At 37.8% G+C, this 18,063-nt stretch overlaps 1 protein-coding gene across 1 annotated transcript in view; it reads right to left on the bottom strand.

Annotated features, from left to right (window-relative positions):
• The window catches only part of CHL1 (cell adhesion molecule L1 like), a 198,437-nt gene that overhangs the window by 12,284 nt on the left and 168,090 nt on the right, over positions 1-18,063 (bottom strand). The window contains exons 20-25 of the mRNA XM_081276343.1: positions 16,714-16,784; positions 10,444-10,666; positions 9,109-9,224; positions 8,763-8,967; positions 8,280-8,402; positions 693-872 (exon numbers count right to left, since the gene is read on the bottom strand). Of these exons, the coding sequence (XP_081132469.1) occupies positions 693-872; positions 8,280-8,402; positions 8,763-8,967; positions 9,109-9,224; positions 10,444-10,666; positions 16,714-16,784 (918 nt within the window). The remainder of the gene's footprint in view (positions 1-692; positions 873-8,279; positions 8,403-8,762; positions 8,968-9,108; positions 9,225-10,443; positions 10,667-16,713; positions 16,785-18,063) is intronic.

The raw sequence follows: 18,063 nt of genomic DNA, 5'->3' as shown, positions 1-18,063 counted from the left end.
CCATTCAGGTAGTTGGTATCAACCACCAGATAGTAAAGAGACATCTAAATCTATGCATGATATGAATCCAGGTCTGGAAATAAGATACATTATCGCTGTGTGGCAAAATGCTTATTAAGGCAAAAGGCAAATATTATTCTTTATGGATTCATTACTCAAAGAAAAAATATCCCTCCACCAACCTCCGTGAATGACATTATGACCTCGTGTCTCCTACTTTTTTTTATTTTTATTTTTATTTATTTTTTATTTTATTTTTAAAGAGAGAGTGAGAGAGGAGAGAGAGTGAGAGAGAGAGAGAGAGAATTTTTAATATTTATTTTTTAGTTCTCGGCGGACACAACATCTTTGTTGGTATGTGGTGCTGAGGATGGAACCCGGGCCCGCACGCATGTGAGGTGAGCGCGCTACCGCTTGAGCCACATCCCCAGCCCTCCTACTTTAATTAAGAAGAATTACGGTTCCTGGCCTTAGTGTAGGCTCAGCTAGGGTCTGATTGCTGCTATTCATAACTCATCCGTGTGAACTTTGCCAACAGTGTTAGTAAATTCCGTATCTATGCTCACGGGAAACAGAAGGTCAGACGGATTTGGACTGCAATCTTTCCTCATCTCCCATGAGTGCATGGTGCATTTCTTTTTTAGGACCACGAGTGTGTCAAGACACAAGGTGCAGAAGGCTGGGGTACTTACTCCCTTCTCCCAATGTGGCACTCTCCTCCGTGATGGGCTTCCCACAGCCTTTGGAAGTGCAAGCTCTCAAGTAGAACTTGTACTTGGTGGTTGCATTGAGGTTTGAGAGACGCCAGCTGGGTTTGGTTGGAGTTGAAATGTTGACAGCATTTAATTCTCCAATCTCATAGGTGTCATTGACTAGAGGAATAAACGGACATAATGATGCCTCACATTTCACATTACTTAGTTTTGCTTATACATATGCCTGTGTTACACAAGGAATTATTTTAATTATTTATAACTATCGACTCATCCAATCTTAGGGTATAGATACAATTACTCAGGCATTGGGGGATAACTGAGATTGATCAAGAATAAACACTTTGCCCAGATCTAGAGTTGGTAATTGGCAAACTGAGATTTGCATAAACCATCATCGTTTGACCCCCAGAGATTGCATTCCTAATCGCTATGCCATATTGGAGCCAGCCACCTTCATAGTACTCATTAAAAATGATGGACTTTCCCCCATTATTTTCATTGTATCCTTGACTTAAGTACTTTTAATCTTCTCCTGGAGGGACAATTTAGACAATGATTATATGGTCCCTAGTTTAATGTGTGTCACCAAATAAGTATGTATGTTCCTTGAATTACAATGAAGTGACATATACCCCCAGGTAAGTGTTGTCGGTATGCTTCAATTCCTGCTTCCATAGAATACTCACAGTACAGATCTTAGTTGTTTTTTTTTTTTTATTTTAATAAAATAATGCAGAGAGTGTATTTGGTAATGATCTTGCTACACAGCAAGTATTCAAAAATGCTAAAAATGCTACTTCCATTTGAATCTGGCTTACAAGTAGCTAAATACATGCATCCTACTCTGCAGAAGTCATCGCTGCGAAAGCTGCAAGATCTTTAAGTGATGCATGAATAGCACATGGGAGCTCTGATGGGCTGGCTTTCCTAAGCCCGTTAGACTGGATTCTTCTCGTTTTTTTTTTTTTAACCTTACAGGATTTCACACCCTCAAATTCTAAAATCCTCATTGTTAGGCTACTATTTCAAAATGATCTAATTTTGCTTAAACATTTTCAGTCTCATGGCACAGGAGCATATGGGCAGATTATTTTCTGAGTCATGATCCAAAGACAACACTTTGGTTCTCTCCGTGTTACCTGAACCAGTGTGAGAGTGATACAGGCTTCTGCACACACGGTATGTTTAGGGTTGAGACCAGAACCGTGTATTCCAGGCAGATGAGACAGTGCAGTATGAGAGTCACGGTGCTTTGAATCTTCTTATCTTTTCATTTTTTAAAAATATGTTTTAGAAAAAAAAATATTTTTTAGCTGAACAGGCCCAGTGGCACACTGGCATGGTAGTCACGTCACCCCAATTGGAGTAGGGGCAGAGCAGAGCCACCTCCTGCGCCTGCAAGGTAGGCAGACCTGCGACCGACCGGCAGAACAGGCCCAGAGGCCCGTCAGCGTGGTAGACAGATCACCCCAATTGGAGGAGGAGCACAGCCGCTGCCCTCCCTGCAAGGGAGACTTGTCAACTATACAAGAGCAATATAAATATATAGGGGGAAAATTTCAAAAACACAACAGTTTCACCAAGCAGAAAAAAACGCGAGCAGTATGAAACGACAAGGAAAGAAAGGACCACAAGCAATGCAGGTCAACTCAACTTTAGAAGAGGTAATAGCTGCAGCATATGGAATGTTAGATAAAGAATTCAGGATATACATGCTTCAGATGATCTGGAGTCTCAAGGAAGACATTAGACAGCAAATTCAGACAATGAAAGATCACTTCGACAATGAATTACATAAACAAATCCAAGAAGCAAAAGATCAACTATACAGGGAGTTAGAGGTTATATACAACAAACAGAAATCCTAGAAATGCAGAAAGCAATAAACCAACTTAAAAACTCAATTGAGAATACTACCAGCAGAGTAGAACACTTAGAAGATAGAACATCAGACAATGAAGACAAAGTATTTCAACTTGAAAAGAACATAGACAGATCAGCAAGACTGTTAAGGAACCATGAGCAGAACATTCAAGAAATATGGGACAACATAAAGAGACCAAACTTAAGAGTCATTGGGATACAGGAAGGTATAGAGGTCCAAATCAAAGGAATGAGCAATCTATTCAATGAAATAATACGAGAAAACTTCCCAGACTTGAAGAATGAGACAGAATCCCAAATCCTAGAAGCCTACAGGACGCCGAATGTGCAAAATCATAAGAGATCCACACCTAGACACATTATAATGAAGATACCCAACATACAGATAAGGAGAGAATTTTAAAAGCTACAAGAGAAAGGAAGCAGATTACATTTAGGGGTAAACCAATTAGGATAACAGCTGATCTTTCAACACAGACTCTGAAAGCTAGAAGATCCTGGAATAACATATTTCAAACACTGAAAGAAAATGGGTTCCAACCAAGAATCGTGCATCCAGCGAAATTAAGCTTCAGGATGGAAGATGAAATTAAAACCTTCCACGATAAACAAAAGTTAAAAGAATTTGCAGCTAGAAAACCATCTCTTCAAAACATCCTTGGCAAAACATTACAGGAAGAGGAAATGGAAAATAACAATGAAAACCAACAGGGGGAGTTAGGACAGTAAAGGGGGGAAAAATAATCAAAGAGGAAAACAAACCATGTTTAGTAACATAAATAAACAAATATGGCTGGAAGAACAACCCATATCTCAATAATAACCCTAAATGTTAATGGCTTAAACTCACCAATTAAGAGACACAGGATAGTAGAATGGATCACAAAACAAGACCCAACAATATGCTGCCTACAGGAGACTCATTTGATAGGAAAAGACATACATAGACTAAAGGTGAAAGGTTTGGAAAAATCATATCACTCATATGGACTTTGGAAACAAGCAGGAGTGTCCATACTCATATCAAATAAAATAAATTTTAAGCCAAAGTTAATCAAAAGGGATAAAGAGGGACACTACATACCGCTCAAGGGAACCATACACCAACAAGACATAGCAATCATAAATATATATGCCCCAAACAATGGTGCAGCTATGTTCATCAAGCAAACTCTTCTCAAGTTCAAGAGTCTAATAGACCACCATACAATAATCATGGGAGACTTCAACACACCTCTCTCACCACTGGACAGATCTTCCAAACAAAAGTTGAATAAGGAAACTATAGAACTCAATAACACAATTAATAACCTAGACTTAATTGACATATATAGAATATACCACCCAACATCAAGCAGTTACACTTTTTTCTCAGCAGCACATGGATCCTTCTCAAAAATAAATCATATATTATGTCACAAGGCAACTCTTAGACAATATAAAGGAGTAGAGATAATACCATGCATCTTATCTGATCATAATGGAATGAAACTGAAAATCAATGATAAAAGAAGGAAGGAAAAATCATGCATCACGTGGATAATGAACAATAGGTTACTGAATGATCAATGGGTTATAGAAGACATCAAGGAGGAAATTAAAAAATTCTTAGAGATAAATGAAAACACAGACACAACATATCAGAATCTATGGGACACACTGAAAGCAGTTCTAAGAGGAAAATTCATTGCTTGGAGTTCATTCCTTAAAAAAAGAAAAAAAACAACAAATAAATGATCTCATACTTCATCTCAAAATCCTAGAAAAAGAAGAGCAAAACAACAGCAAAAGAAGTAGAAGGCAAGAAATAATTAAAATCAGAGCTGAAATTAATGAAATCGAAACAAAAGAAACAATTGAAAAAATTGACAAAACTAAAAGTTGGTTCTTTGAAAAAATAAATAAAATCGACAGACCCTTAGCAATGCTAACGAAGAGAAGAAGAGAGAGAACTCAAATTACTAGCATACGGGATGAAAAAGGCAATATCACAACAGACACTTCAGAAATACAGAAGATAATCAGAAATTATTTTGAATCCCTATACTCCAATAAAATAGAAGATAGTGAAGGCATCGATAAATTTCTTAAGTCATATGATCTGCCCAGATTGAGTCAGGAGGATATAGACAACCTAAACAGACCAATATCAATTGAGGATATAGAAGAAACCATCAAAAGACTACCAAATAAGAAAAGCCCAGGACTGGATGGGTATACAGCAGAGTTCTACAAAACCTTTAAAGAGGAACTAATACCAATACTTTTCAAGCTATTTCAGGAAATAGAAAAAGAGGGAGAACTTCCCAATTCATTCTACAAGGCCAACATCACCCTGATTCCTAAACCAGACAGAGACACTTCAAAGAAAGAAAACTACAGACCAATATCTCTAATGAACCTAGATGCAAAAAAATCCTCAATAAAATTCTGGCGAATGGGATTCAAAAACATATCAAAAAAATTGTGCACCATGATCAAGTAGGATTCATCCCTGGGATGCAAGGCTGGTTCAATATACGGAAATCAATAAATGTTATTCACCACATCAACAGACTTAAAAATAAGAACTATATGATCATCTTGATAGATGCGGAAAAAGCATTCGACAAAGTACAGCATCCCTTTATGTTCAAAACTCTAGAAAAACTAGGGATAACAGGAACATACCTCAACATAGTAAAAGCAATCTATGCTAAGCCTCAGGCTAGCATCATTCTGAATGGAGAAAAATTGAAGGCATTCCCTCTAAAATCTGGAACAAGACAGGGATGCCCTCTCTCACCACTTCTGTTCAACATAGTTCTCAAAACACTGGCCAGAGCAATTAGACATACGAAAAAAATTAAAGGCATAAAAATAGGAAAAGAAGAACTTAAATTATCACTATTTGCAGATGACATGATTCTATAACTAGCAGACCCAAAAGGGTCTACAAAGAAACTATTAGAGCTAATAAATGAATTCAGCAAAGTGGCAGGATATAAAATCAACACACATAAATCAAAGGCATTCCTGTATATCAGCGACAAATCCTCTGAAATGGAAATGAGGACAACCACTCCATTCACAATATCCTCAAAAAAAAAAATACTTGGGAATCAACCTAACAAAAGAGGTGAAAGACTTATACAATGAAAACTACAGAACCCTAAAGAGAGAAATAGAAGAAGATCTTAGAAGATGGAAAAATATACTCTGTTCATGAATAGGCAGAACTAACATCATCAAAATGGCGATATTACCAAAAGTTCTCTATAGGTTTAATGCAATGCCAATCAAAATCCCAACGGCATTTCTTGTAGAAATAGAGAAAGCAATCATGAAATTCATATGGAAAAATAAAAGACCCAGAATAGCAAAAACGATGCTAAGCAGGAAGTGTGAATCAGGCTGTATAGCGATACCAGACTTCAAACTATACTACAGAGCAATAGTAACAAAAACAGAATGGTACTGGTACCAAAACAGGCGGGTGGACCAATGGTACAGAATAGAGGACTCAGAAACCAATCCACAAAACTACAACTATCTTATATTTGATAAAGGGGCTAAAAGCATGCAATGGAGGAAGGATAGCATCTTCAACAAATGGTGCTGGGAAAACTGGAAATCCATGTGCAACAAAATGAAACTGAATCCCTTTCTCTCGCCATGCACAAAAGTTAACTCAAAATGGATCAAGGAGCTTGATATCAAATCAGAGACACAGCGTCTGATAGAAGAAAAAGTTGGCTACGATCTACATACTGTGGGGTCGGGCTCCAAATTCCTCAATAGGACACCCATAGCACAAGAGTTAATAACTAGAATCAACAAATGGGACTTACTCAAACTAAAAAGTTTTTTCTCAGCAAAAGAAACAATAAGAGAGGTAAATAGGGAGTCTACATCCTGGGAACAAATCTTTACTCCTCACACTTCAGATAGAGCCCTAATATCCAGAGTATACAAAGAACTCAAAAAATTAAACAATAAGATAACAAATAACCCAATCAACAAATGGGCCAAAGACCTGAACAGACACTTCTCAGAGGAGGACATACAATCAATCAACAAGTACATGAAAAAATGCTCACCATCGCTAGCAGTCAGAGAAATGCAAATCAAAACCACCCTAAGATACCATCTCACTCCAGTAAGATTGGCAGCCATTATGAAGTCAAACAACAACAAGTGCTGGCGAGGATGTGGGGAAAAGGGTACACTTGTTCATTGTTGGTGGAACTGCAAATTGGTGCAGCCAATTTGGAAAGCAGAATGGAGATTTCTTGGAAAGCTGGGAATGGAACCACCATTTGACCCAGCTATTCCCCTTCTCGGTCTATTCCCTAAAGACCTAAAAAGAGCATGCTACAGGGACACTGCTACATAGATGTTCATAGCAGCACAATTCACAATAGCAAGACTGTGGAACCAACCTAGATGCCCTTCAATAGACAAATGGATTAAAAAAATGTGGCATTTATACACAATGGAGTATTGCTCTGCATTAAAAAATGACAAAATCATAGAATTTGGAGGGAAATGGATGGCATTAGAGCAGATTATGCTAAGTGAAGCCAATCCCTAAAAAACAAATGCCAAATGTCTTCTTTGATATAAAGAGAGTAACTAAGAACAGAGTAGGGACGAAGAGCATGAGAAGAAGATTAACATTAAACAGGGATGAGAGGTGGGAGGGAAAGGGAGAGAGAAGGGAAATTGCATGGAAATGGAAGGAGACCCTCAGGGTTATACAAAATTACATACAAGAGGAAGTGAGGGGAAAGGGAAAAATAATATAAGGGGGAGAAATGAATTACAGTAGAGGGGGTAGAGAGAGAAGAGGGGAGGGGAGGGGAGGAGAGGGGCGATAGTAGAGGATAGGACAGGCAGCAGAATACAACAGACACTAGTATGGCAATATGTAAATCAATTGAAGTGTAACTGATGTGATTCTGCAATCTGCATACGGGGTAAAAATGGGAGTTCATAACCCACTTGAATCAAAGTGTGAAATGTGATATATCAAGAACTATGTAATGTTTTGAACAACCAACAATAAAAAAAGAAAAAATATATACATATTTTTTAGTTGTCAAGATGGACCTTTATTTTATTTATTTATATGCAGTGCTGAGAATCAAACCCGGTGCCTCATGCATGTTAGGAAAATGCTCTGCCACTGAACTACAACCTCAGCCCTCAAATCTTCTTTATGTTGCATACTAACTCTGTCCCTGGTCAAGTTTCTTAATTCCCAAGCCCTCTTCTTTATAAATTGTAATGAATAGTAAACATATGTTTTCTGGCACCCACTGACACATTCTTCTTCTTCTAGAACTGAGGTCTACAAACTTTTTATACCAAGAGATAGACCATAAATATTTTAGACTCTGAGGACCAGGAATCCTCTGTGGCAACAACTCCCATTGGCCAATCTAGTGAGAACACAGCTCAGGGCAATATGTAAATAAGACGATATGGTCGTGTTCCAATAAAACTTTATTTATAAAGACAGGTGGGTGCTGAAATGTTCCTGCAAGTGACTTTACAGACCTGTGTGCTATAAAGGAAGTATTGCAGCCTCCAAAACATGGACTTAGGTGACCCTTAGGTCTTTAATACAGCATGCCAACTCCTCCTGTTAAAAAGTGACCTACAAGCAAGTGAATCCTGATGCAAATTGCTACTTACTTATCTGGTATTGTAACAGATAGCCAGTTAAGTTTCCATTTAGTTTCTTAGGTAGTCCCCAGGATAAAGTGGCAGTGTCTTTATCGACTTTGATGACTTTGAGAAAAGCTGGTTGTTCGGGCACTAGAAAACACAAGGTCATGAACAAACACTCGTAAAAGTGGTAAGTTTCTCATAAGCCCTATTAGATTACAAATTGTTACAGAAATTGAGGAGTTAACTCAAACAAGTGTGTATTAACTATTAATAGGGGAGGCCATGTTTAATAAGGCCACTGGGCAATTCCCATTGTTAAAACTATTATTCTACTTGGTTCTTTTCTTTTTAATTGTTTTTTTTTTAGTTGTAGGTGGACACAATACCTTTATTTTATTTATTTATATTTATGTGGTGCTGAGGATCATACCCCATGCCTTACGCATGCCAGGCAAGTGCTCTACCACTGAGCCACAACCCCAACCCCTACCTTGGTTATTTTCTTACCTCCTTCTGGTGTTTGAAATATATAAGGCTCACTCTCAGGCCCAGCACCTTTGGAATTATAGGCTAAGACGGTCAAGTGAAATTCACTGAAGGGCTCTAGGGAAGGGACCATTCCATAGTTTCTTTGTCCTGAAAATCTTAGAATATTTACTTCCTTGGGATGCACTCTTCCATCCAAGAGACTCTTTGTTTTCCACCAATTTATCTGGAATGAAAACATGAGCCTCTTCACCTATCCATCACACATCAACCGCAGTAGCAGATTCTCTTTTGGCTTCCTCCAAAATTAGCTCACATGGCTCAGGAGAGACACAAACAGAATAATAAGAAAAGGGGCGATAAAGACCTGGTATCCTTTCAGATGTCCGTGCACCCTGTCCTTGGGGATTGTTGACCAGCCAACTTTCACCAATGTGCTGTTTATAACGTCCACCCCATGGATCACTGGTGCGGTGTCAGGATCTGTTAAGCACAGAAGGTTGATGAGCTTTTTTAATCACCTCTAAACACAAAGATGACAATCCTTCCCTAGAGGTGATTCTCATACTGCTTAATCTAGGGACAAGACTTTCGTGAAATTAAATCTGAATGGAAACCAGATTTCCTCGTTTCAGAGGAGTTTCTCAGCCCAAATGGGTTCCTAGAAGAGAATGTCCCATACAAAACTAAGAAATGAGGCTCTCTGGAGGTTTATCACGTGGGCAAATGTAAAGGGAATTTAAAACAACATACTGGGACACATCCTGTGACCATCTTGTCTTTTCAAGCAAATGAACTACACCAGCAATACAAAATACGACTTGGGAATTCGTTTAATCAAATATTAAAAGCAAAAGCACTCATGGAACACATTCTATATGTCAGGCACAGTTCATAGGATTATTCTAAAGATTAAATTAGCCAACCCATGTAATCCTTAGAGTAACCTTATGAGATTGCTCTCATTATCCTCTTCTACAGGAAAGATTAATAACAAGGAATAAACCCAAGACGTGCATGTGGGGCTAACAGGTCCTAAGTGCTGTGTTCTACTCTTTCTATTTGAGTAGAAAAATCTGAACATCAAGTGATGCTGAAAGGAATAATCAAAATAACTCCCCATTTGGAATGATATGGAACACAGAGACTTCTCTTTTCTTAGTCATGCTTGCAGCAGTTGAAATGCTATTAGCAATTAGAAATATGATCATATCATCAGTGCTTCCTAACTGCTGTGTGTGAGCATGAGTGTGTATGTGTGTACAATTCTATATACAGATCTGGGTCTGTGCCTTATTTGTAATAAGAAGTCTCCAGACAGGCAGGTGAGGTTCATGGCTTGGCAGCAGATGTGTTGGGAAGTCCTTCAAAAGGAAGGGCAAAGCTAACTGTAGACTTTTAAAAGTTCAGGACAGTTTTATTGCTTAACTGAGCTCAGTGATAATTTCAGGTCTTTGATTTTCAAAATAAAGAGAGAATGTTTTTCTAGGAAAACAAAGATGAAACAACCCAAGTACTTCTTCAGCACCCTGTATTGATCAACCATCCTGCACGCAACCTGAAAGTTATTTCTTTTACCTTTTCCAGCTCGTATATTCTCTTTGCACGCAGTAGGTGCTCAAAAATGCTTGTGCACATAAATGCACTATGCTCAGGAAAATCTGTTCCTGAGTGCTAAGGGGTTTTCGGGTACAACACTTACAGTCTTCTCCAGAATACAGGGTCACTGACTGCGGCTCAGGTGCAGCACCAAGCTGATTGATGGCTTGAACTTGGACGTCATAAGGTGCATAGACAGTAGCTGTCATCACCCGCAATGTGTGGTTTGTGACCGTTTCCTCTTCCCACTCCTCTGAGGTTCCCTTGGGCTTCCAGGACACTCTGTACTCCAGGCCTGGCCCATTCTGCTCCATGGACTTCAAAGGCTAAAATAGAAGCCAAAACACATTCGATGAATAGGTCAAGAAAAGGTACCCATACAGGATGGAGTTCTACACGGCCGTGAAGAAGAATGGCATTCTGTCACTCAAAGGTGAAGAGGTGGAACTGGAGAACATCATGCTGAATGAAATGAGTCCCAAGCAGAGAGTCAAGGGTTAGAAGCTAGAGAGAAAAAGGGAAAGGGGAGATTTCATGGCAGTAGTGTATCCCTGCCTGTAAATCCCAGCGGCTTGGGAGGCTGAGGCAGGAGGATCCCAAGTTCAAAGCCAGCCTCAGCTAAAGCAAGATACTAAGCCATTCAGTGAGATGCTGTCTCTAAATAAAACATAAAATAGGGCTGGGAAGGTGGTTCAGTGGTTGAGTGTCTCTGAGTTGAATTCCCGGTAACAAGAAAAAAAAATAGATGAGAGACCAGTAGGAATAGGGTAAAGAAAGAGGGTCAGGGCAGGGAGGAGGGCAAGGAGAAATAGTGGGGAAAAAAACTGACCAAAGTATGTTAGGTGCATGTACCAATATGCCACAGTGAACTCTCTATTACACATGATTGTCTTGTACCAATAAAAAGAAAAACCACATTTGATGTCATCATAAACATGTTGATCCAGAGACAGTGATGAGCCATCCATCCTAAGTGGTATAAGAAATTCTACAAGAGAGAATCACTTTTTTTTTTTTGAGATCTTAAATACTCTTCTTTGGGTCAGAACAGTTGTAAAATATTGCTGTTATTTGCTTGCAAATCAGTTCTGTGCCTTCCTAAGTAATGGGAAGCCCACAGTTGAGATGCCTGAATTATGTTCCTTTGGTTAAATCTTAAGTTTTCATCTAGAAAACAGTTTACAAATACATTCCACAGAAAGTTTTAGCTGGTACATGAACTTTCCATTATATATATTATATTATCGCTCCAATGTAATTTGCAGAAATGAAAAAGAGGTAGCCACGGATTCTTGAGTCATGAGTGGTATGTCCGTAGCTTTCCAAGGGGAGCTCTCCTCCACAGGATTCCACTAATCTCATGCTCCATCTTTCTTCCATGACAGAAGAGAGACAATCTAACATTCATTCTAGAAAATAATCATATTTATACCCCAGAGCCCAGTAGCAGTAGTTCTTCTTTATATATTAATCATTCCTAAGCTTCTTAACTATTCTGTTTTGGATTCTTTAAGAGCATGTGCCTCTCTCATCCACTTTATTTTACTGTATACAAGTGTTTGGTGGAGAAACTTCTAACACAAGAAATTGATTATTCCCACCCTAGCTTTTAATTAAGCAATACTTTAATTTAAAAAACATTAATGTGATTTAAGCCACTTATTTAATTTCAAAAAATGGGAATTTTATTTAAGGGATTCAGTTGTACGGAAATACATTTAAAATACAATTTTAATCCTAGATATAAAGTTCACTTACATTAACAGTAATTTCATTTTATATGTGGGTGATTCAATAATACCATATATAATGTTCTCGCAGAATTTGTAATTTTTTTTTATTCCATCTAATTTACTAAAATACTTATTAGAAGCATTAGTTAGAATTAAGTTGAAAGTATCATGCTATTTCAGCAAATAATTTTAAGTTGTATGCCTATTCCAAGGTGAATACTTAAATTTTCTGTGAGCAAAAAAAAAAAAAAAATCAAAGCAAAACAAAAAACTTTCTGAGCGATTCCACAATCATTGTTAATACTTGCATTTACTGAAAAGCTTTACTCCAAGACATTTTTAATACAAACCGGATATAAATTCACCAGGGACTTTAGCGCTGTAGAAATGAATCAGCTATTAGCTCCACAGAGCAATCCAGAATTATAATTTCCTTCAGCCCCTCCTGACAATAAATGTGCACAGATAACATTATTCAATTTAGATGCGCTTTGCTCCAAGGAAAAGAAGTAAATTTAATAAATTTCTCTAACAAATTTTAAAATAAACTGGATAAGTGCTCAGAAGAATCTTTTAGCTATGCTGACAGGTTCTTGGCTGACCAGACTTCTGAAGAAGCAGCAGGGTGCTTCGTATTTGGCTTTAAAATAAGAATATTCTCAAATAAGCTCCCCAAAAGAGAACAGCAGAAGAACTGGAGTAGAGATACAAGGCTTGCTGTTACGGGTTAGATGAGGTGTCCCCCGAAAGCTCACATGGGAGACGATGCAAGGTTTGGAGGAGAAATGATTGGGTTATAGCCTTAGCCTCATCAGTGAGTTAATCCCTGATGTAATTAGCTGAAGCGATACGGTGTGGCTGCAGGAGGTGGGCATTGGGGTGTGGCTTTGGGGTATATATTTATGTCTGGTGAGTGGAGTCTCTCTCTGCTTCCTGATCACCGCCATGTTAGCTGCTTCCCTCTGCCACTCTCTTCCGCCATGATGTTCCTGTCTCACCTCAATCCCTGATGAATGGACCTGGCCTTCTATGGACCAAGACCTCTGAAACCTTGAGCCCTCAAATAAACTTTTCCTCCTCTAAAAAAAAAAATTGTTCTAGTCAGATTGTTTAGTCACATCAGTGAAAAAGCTAAGAAAAACACTTCACTTCTCTGTACTGTGTTGCCCGTGAGGAAGAAGTCTTCAGAAGTCCATGATAATTAGCAAGAGTCTTCATGTACAATTGTATATAAAAAAGGATTCTACACTGCTAACATGTTTTCAAAGAAACCATGAACCAATCAAGGTTTTAACGCTCTACCTAGAAACTAGACAGATGGCCACACTGCCTTAATTCTATTAAAAAAAAAAGTTTGAACATTTTCATTTATTTTTAATTGACAAAAATTTTATTTATTTTATACAAGATGTCGTTTTAAGAAAGGCACACATTGTAGAAAAGGTAAATTGGGCTAGTTAGTGTATCTCACAAATATACCTCAAATTATTATATAAAACATATCTCAAAAATATCAGATTTTTGCAGTGGGAACACTTTTTACAATCTATTCTCATAGCAATTTTCAAGAACACATTTTTCTAACTGGAGTCGCCAGATCATCTGACTGGAGTCTACTAATTGCATGTTAAAGCAGGTGGATCATTTTATTACACTTTCAGCAGAAATAGTTAACCTCAGGTCCTTCAGGAGCTACACAAGCTGACTATACTCACAAAACCAGTAGATGAAGAAGCTTCTACTTTCCATTATTGGTAGAAAGTTTGGTAATTGGTTGGTTGGTTGGTTGGTTGGTTTGGGGGGTGTTTTGAAATGAGATATTTGTTATTTATTGAAAGAAGTTGAAAAATTCATATGAATAAAATAATGCTTATGAATAGTTGGGAACTGCCAAGTAAAAATTATTCTGATCTATGTAACTAACTAAGCTATAGGGGGCTCTTTTTCTATTCTGAGAAAAATGCCATTATATGTTAACACTTAAACAATACAGGTGAGTCATGGTCTACTTAATACATGAAAAGTAGACTTGGGAAGGTAATGCCAACTAAGAAAACTAATTCTAGCATTGAATTAAAATTTAATGTTTACTCAAATTGAATTCTATTTAATGCCAAAACAAACTGAAATTAAGGGCACCTTTTTCGCCGCTCATCTGTTAATCCTCTTATGAAAGATCAACTTTCCAAAAAAATTGTGTCTCCTTGATCATTTGCAGCTAGGAATAATTTTGTGAGTCAGTTGCTAGGGGTGAGGTCAGGTAACTCCATACAGTATCTGCCTGTCCACCCAGGCATCTACCTTCTTTCTAACAACTTCACAGATGATTCATGCAAAACAAAACAAAACAAAAAACCAAATCTCAATGAATGAATGTTCTTCCACATGGCTGGCTGTGTCAGTAGTGATCAGAACTGTGATACTTCACAATAACGTGAAACACAGTTATACACACATGAGTGTAACTGTCAGTCTAGTTCCAAATCCCTGTGTCTACTTCCTAGCTCCAGTCACTTAATTCACATGGGATTTGCTCTTCAAAGACAAACTATAAAACTTTCTTGGGATAGTCTCATCCCACTCAGAGAACATGAATTAGGTCTTGTGCAACTTTTAGGAGCAAAGAGTCACTTATAAAGAAGAAGAGCTGTAAGGTAGCTGGAGACTCCTTCGCTGCTCTTGTTACTGAGTCAGTGGGCAGCACCCAGGTGGGGGCACTAAACTCTGAGAGCCTCAGCTTCTCTGTACAAAAGATGCACCTGACTCCACCGTGCTCCATGGCGCTCCCAGTGGAGGGACTCAGAAGTTCACTTTGGTGGAAAGTGAACTGACCGGCAAATTACACAGTAGTATTGTCATCTCACCAGTTTCACATCTATACCTTCTGGAAATTTCTGTGGAACTTGGAAATTTCCATGGGACTTTGGAGGATAAAACCAATATACTCTCAAAAAATAAAAGATTAGGGCTGGGATTGTAGCTCAGTGGTAGAGTGCTTGCCTCACATGCGTGAGGCACTGGGTTCAGTCCTCAGCACCACATAAAAATAAATAAATAAAAATAAGAATATAGTGTCCTTGTACAGCTAAAAATATATTTTAAAAATAGAATAAATGGTTAAACATAATTTCAGACTCATAAATTATCAAGATAATGTAGCAATAACTATTTATGACTGCAATTTTTTAAAAAAAAATTTAGCTACAGATGGACACATGCCTTTATTTTGTTTATTTATTTTCATGTGATGCTGAGGATAAAACCCAGTGCCTCACACATGCTAGGCAAGTGCTCTACCACTGAGCCACAAACCCAGCCCCTATGACTGCAAATTTAAAGACAAAATAATATTATAGAATATATCTAGTTTCTTAGAAGTACCATTTTTTAAAAGAAATTTCCATATCTTAAATTTGCAAAATTTAACATCACAAAAATAGAAGTAAAATGTTAGTGTTTATATAAAAATATTGCTGAAATAATTTGTAAGGTCCGATCATGGGTGTACATAATGAATACAAAGACTATGAAGGAAAAAAAATAAAATGAACTTCATACATTTTAAAGTTCTATCACAGATCATACCTACAATAAAGTGGAAAAATAAATCAGTATATTTCAGCCTATGTTCTAAAATGTCCTATATTTATGCAAAATTCAATGAAATCAATATTGGAGGCCTATGATTAATCAGACGGTTGAATGGTAATCTTTTTTTCATGCAGGACAATTTCTTTCCTCATGAAATATGTCTAAGTTCTAGATGAAAACTGACATGCTTCACTGCTACAGAAGAAACTTGGAAAAATGATACTAGAATAACTGAAGTTATCCCAGAAGATATAATTTTTTTCCCAAATGTAAAGAGGAAAGTCTATTTAACAGCATTTATTAGGGATACGTGAAGGGGGAAGGTAGAACTGAATGTCTAAACACATCCATGTTTGAATCCTAGCCTTTTTTTTTTTTTTTTTTTAGTACTGGGGATTGAACCAAGAGGTGCTTAAGCACCGAGCCACATCCCCAATTCTTTTTATATTGTATTTAGAGACAGGATCTCACTGAGCTGCTTAAGGCCTCACTAAGTTGTTGAGGTTGGCTTTGAACTAGCGATTCCTCAGTTTTCCAAGTCACTGGCATTACACCACAGGCCCTAGCACATCAAGCTTAATTCTGGCTTTGTTCACTTCTGCCTGAGCAGGAAGGGGGAGACCCTCACCATCTCACATCATCTCAGACCCCAGTTTCTCCAGCTAGAACACGGTGTTACTGATGCTCTAAGAATTAGAAATGAATGTGCAAAATGGCCACAGGGGCTGGTGATTGTTACTTTCGGGAGGTGGGGTGGAGGGGGACTGTTCACCCATTGGCATTGCCCTCACTAAGCCACATTGTGAAAGGCTTTCTGTATCTTTTGAATGTGAGAGCATCTAAACATGGATGATCAAAAGATTGGGAATCTGAAACTTTCAGTAAGACACCAACCACATCCACCTGTAGAGTCCTGCTTGAATGATTCGCAAAGGCTCACCTGTGTCACAATTTCATGGAATCTCAGTGGTCTTCACGTTGCAAACATACATTGCTCTATCCTTAACCAAAGGCACCAAGAAACCCACAACACATCGTGGAATACGCACCTCCCATTTGATGATCATCTCCTTGGGCTGAGACGCTTCCACCCTTATGTTTTCTGGGTTCTTGTCTGGAGCTGAAAAAATTACAAGCAACGGAACTATTTTTTCTCCTTACTTTGTAACCAGTAGATAAATCGCCATATTATTCCCTTCCAAAACTACCCAATGGGTAGTACTGGGTTTGGGACACATCTTAGGTTTAAACCTCCTTGTTTAAATTCTAAACCTGTCTTTTGAAAACGTATTTTTCATTCTAAACCTGCTGTGTTTTTCTGTTAGAATTGTTGGTCGATATAAATGTTGTGAATGTTTGCTTCTGAGAGAAGAAAATTAAAGCTCACGAATTAACACCATCAGCCAAGTTTTAAGGACACGATGTAGCAAACAGCATGTCATGTCACCATGAAATATATTCAGATGGATCCTCTGTATTAGAAAAAGCTAAGCAGGAGGTGAGTGCTGAGTTCAAGGCACACTGAAATCATACAAGTATCAAATTCAGTTATCTCCCAACTTGCTTTTTCTCAGTCCAAAAAAGGAATTATATCCTTGCACATTTATTTCACACAGGAAAAAAAAAAATAACTATCATGCTGGACAGAGGGGGTGCACACCTGAGGTCCTAATGACTCGAGAGGGTAAGGCAGGAGGATTGCAAGCTTGAGGCCCACCTCAACAATTTAGGGAGACCCTGTCCTAAAATAAAAAGTAAAAAGAGGTACGTATGTGGTTCAGTGTTAAAGTGCCCCTCCTGGGTTCAAAGCCCCGGAGATGTGTGTGTGTGTCTGTGTGTGTATGTGTATTTTATATATATGTAAATATATATATATTACATATATTACATATATATATATGTAAATATATATATATTAAATATATATATATTACATATAAGTAAAAAAGTATGTATGTATACACACACAAAAAAATCTCCTGGGCATTGAACCAAGAAGTGACATTTTAACCACTGAACGACACACACACACAGCTCTTCTCCCCAACCCCCTCCATATATATATTTATACATTGACACACACATACACACATACATACATATACATATATACACACACATACACACACATACATGTATATGTGTGTATATATATGTATACATGTATATATATCATATATGTTATGACCACACTGATTTTCAATTCCAATTCACCAACACAAATTATTTGAGATCTATATTCGTGAGACTTAAAAAATAAAGAGTATTCTGCCAACTTACACAAGAAGATACAAGAAATACTTGTAGGCGTAAGATGAATAAAATTTAACCGAGGGTCATAGTCAAAAGTTGACATCAGAATACTAGATCCCTGGCATCTCCACCCGTGGGTCTTCAGT

The sequence above is a fragment of the Spermophilus citellus genome (genome assembly GCF_964194105.1).
Source record: "Spermophilus citellus genome assembly, chromosome: 19".
NCBI classification, from domain to species: Eukaryota; Metazoa; Chordata; class Mammalia; order Rodentia; family Sciuridae; genus Spermophilus; species Spermophilus citellus.
Note: the sequence above shows the minus strand (reverse complement) of the source record. Positions and strands in the feature narration are given on the sequence as shown.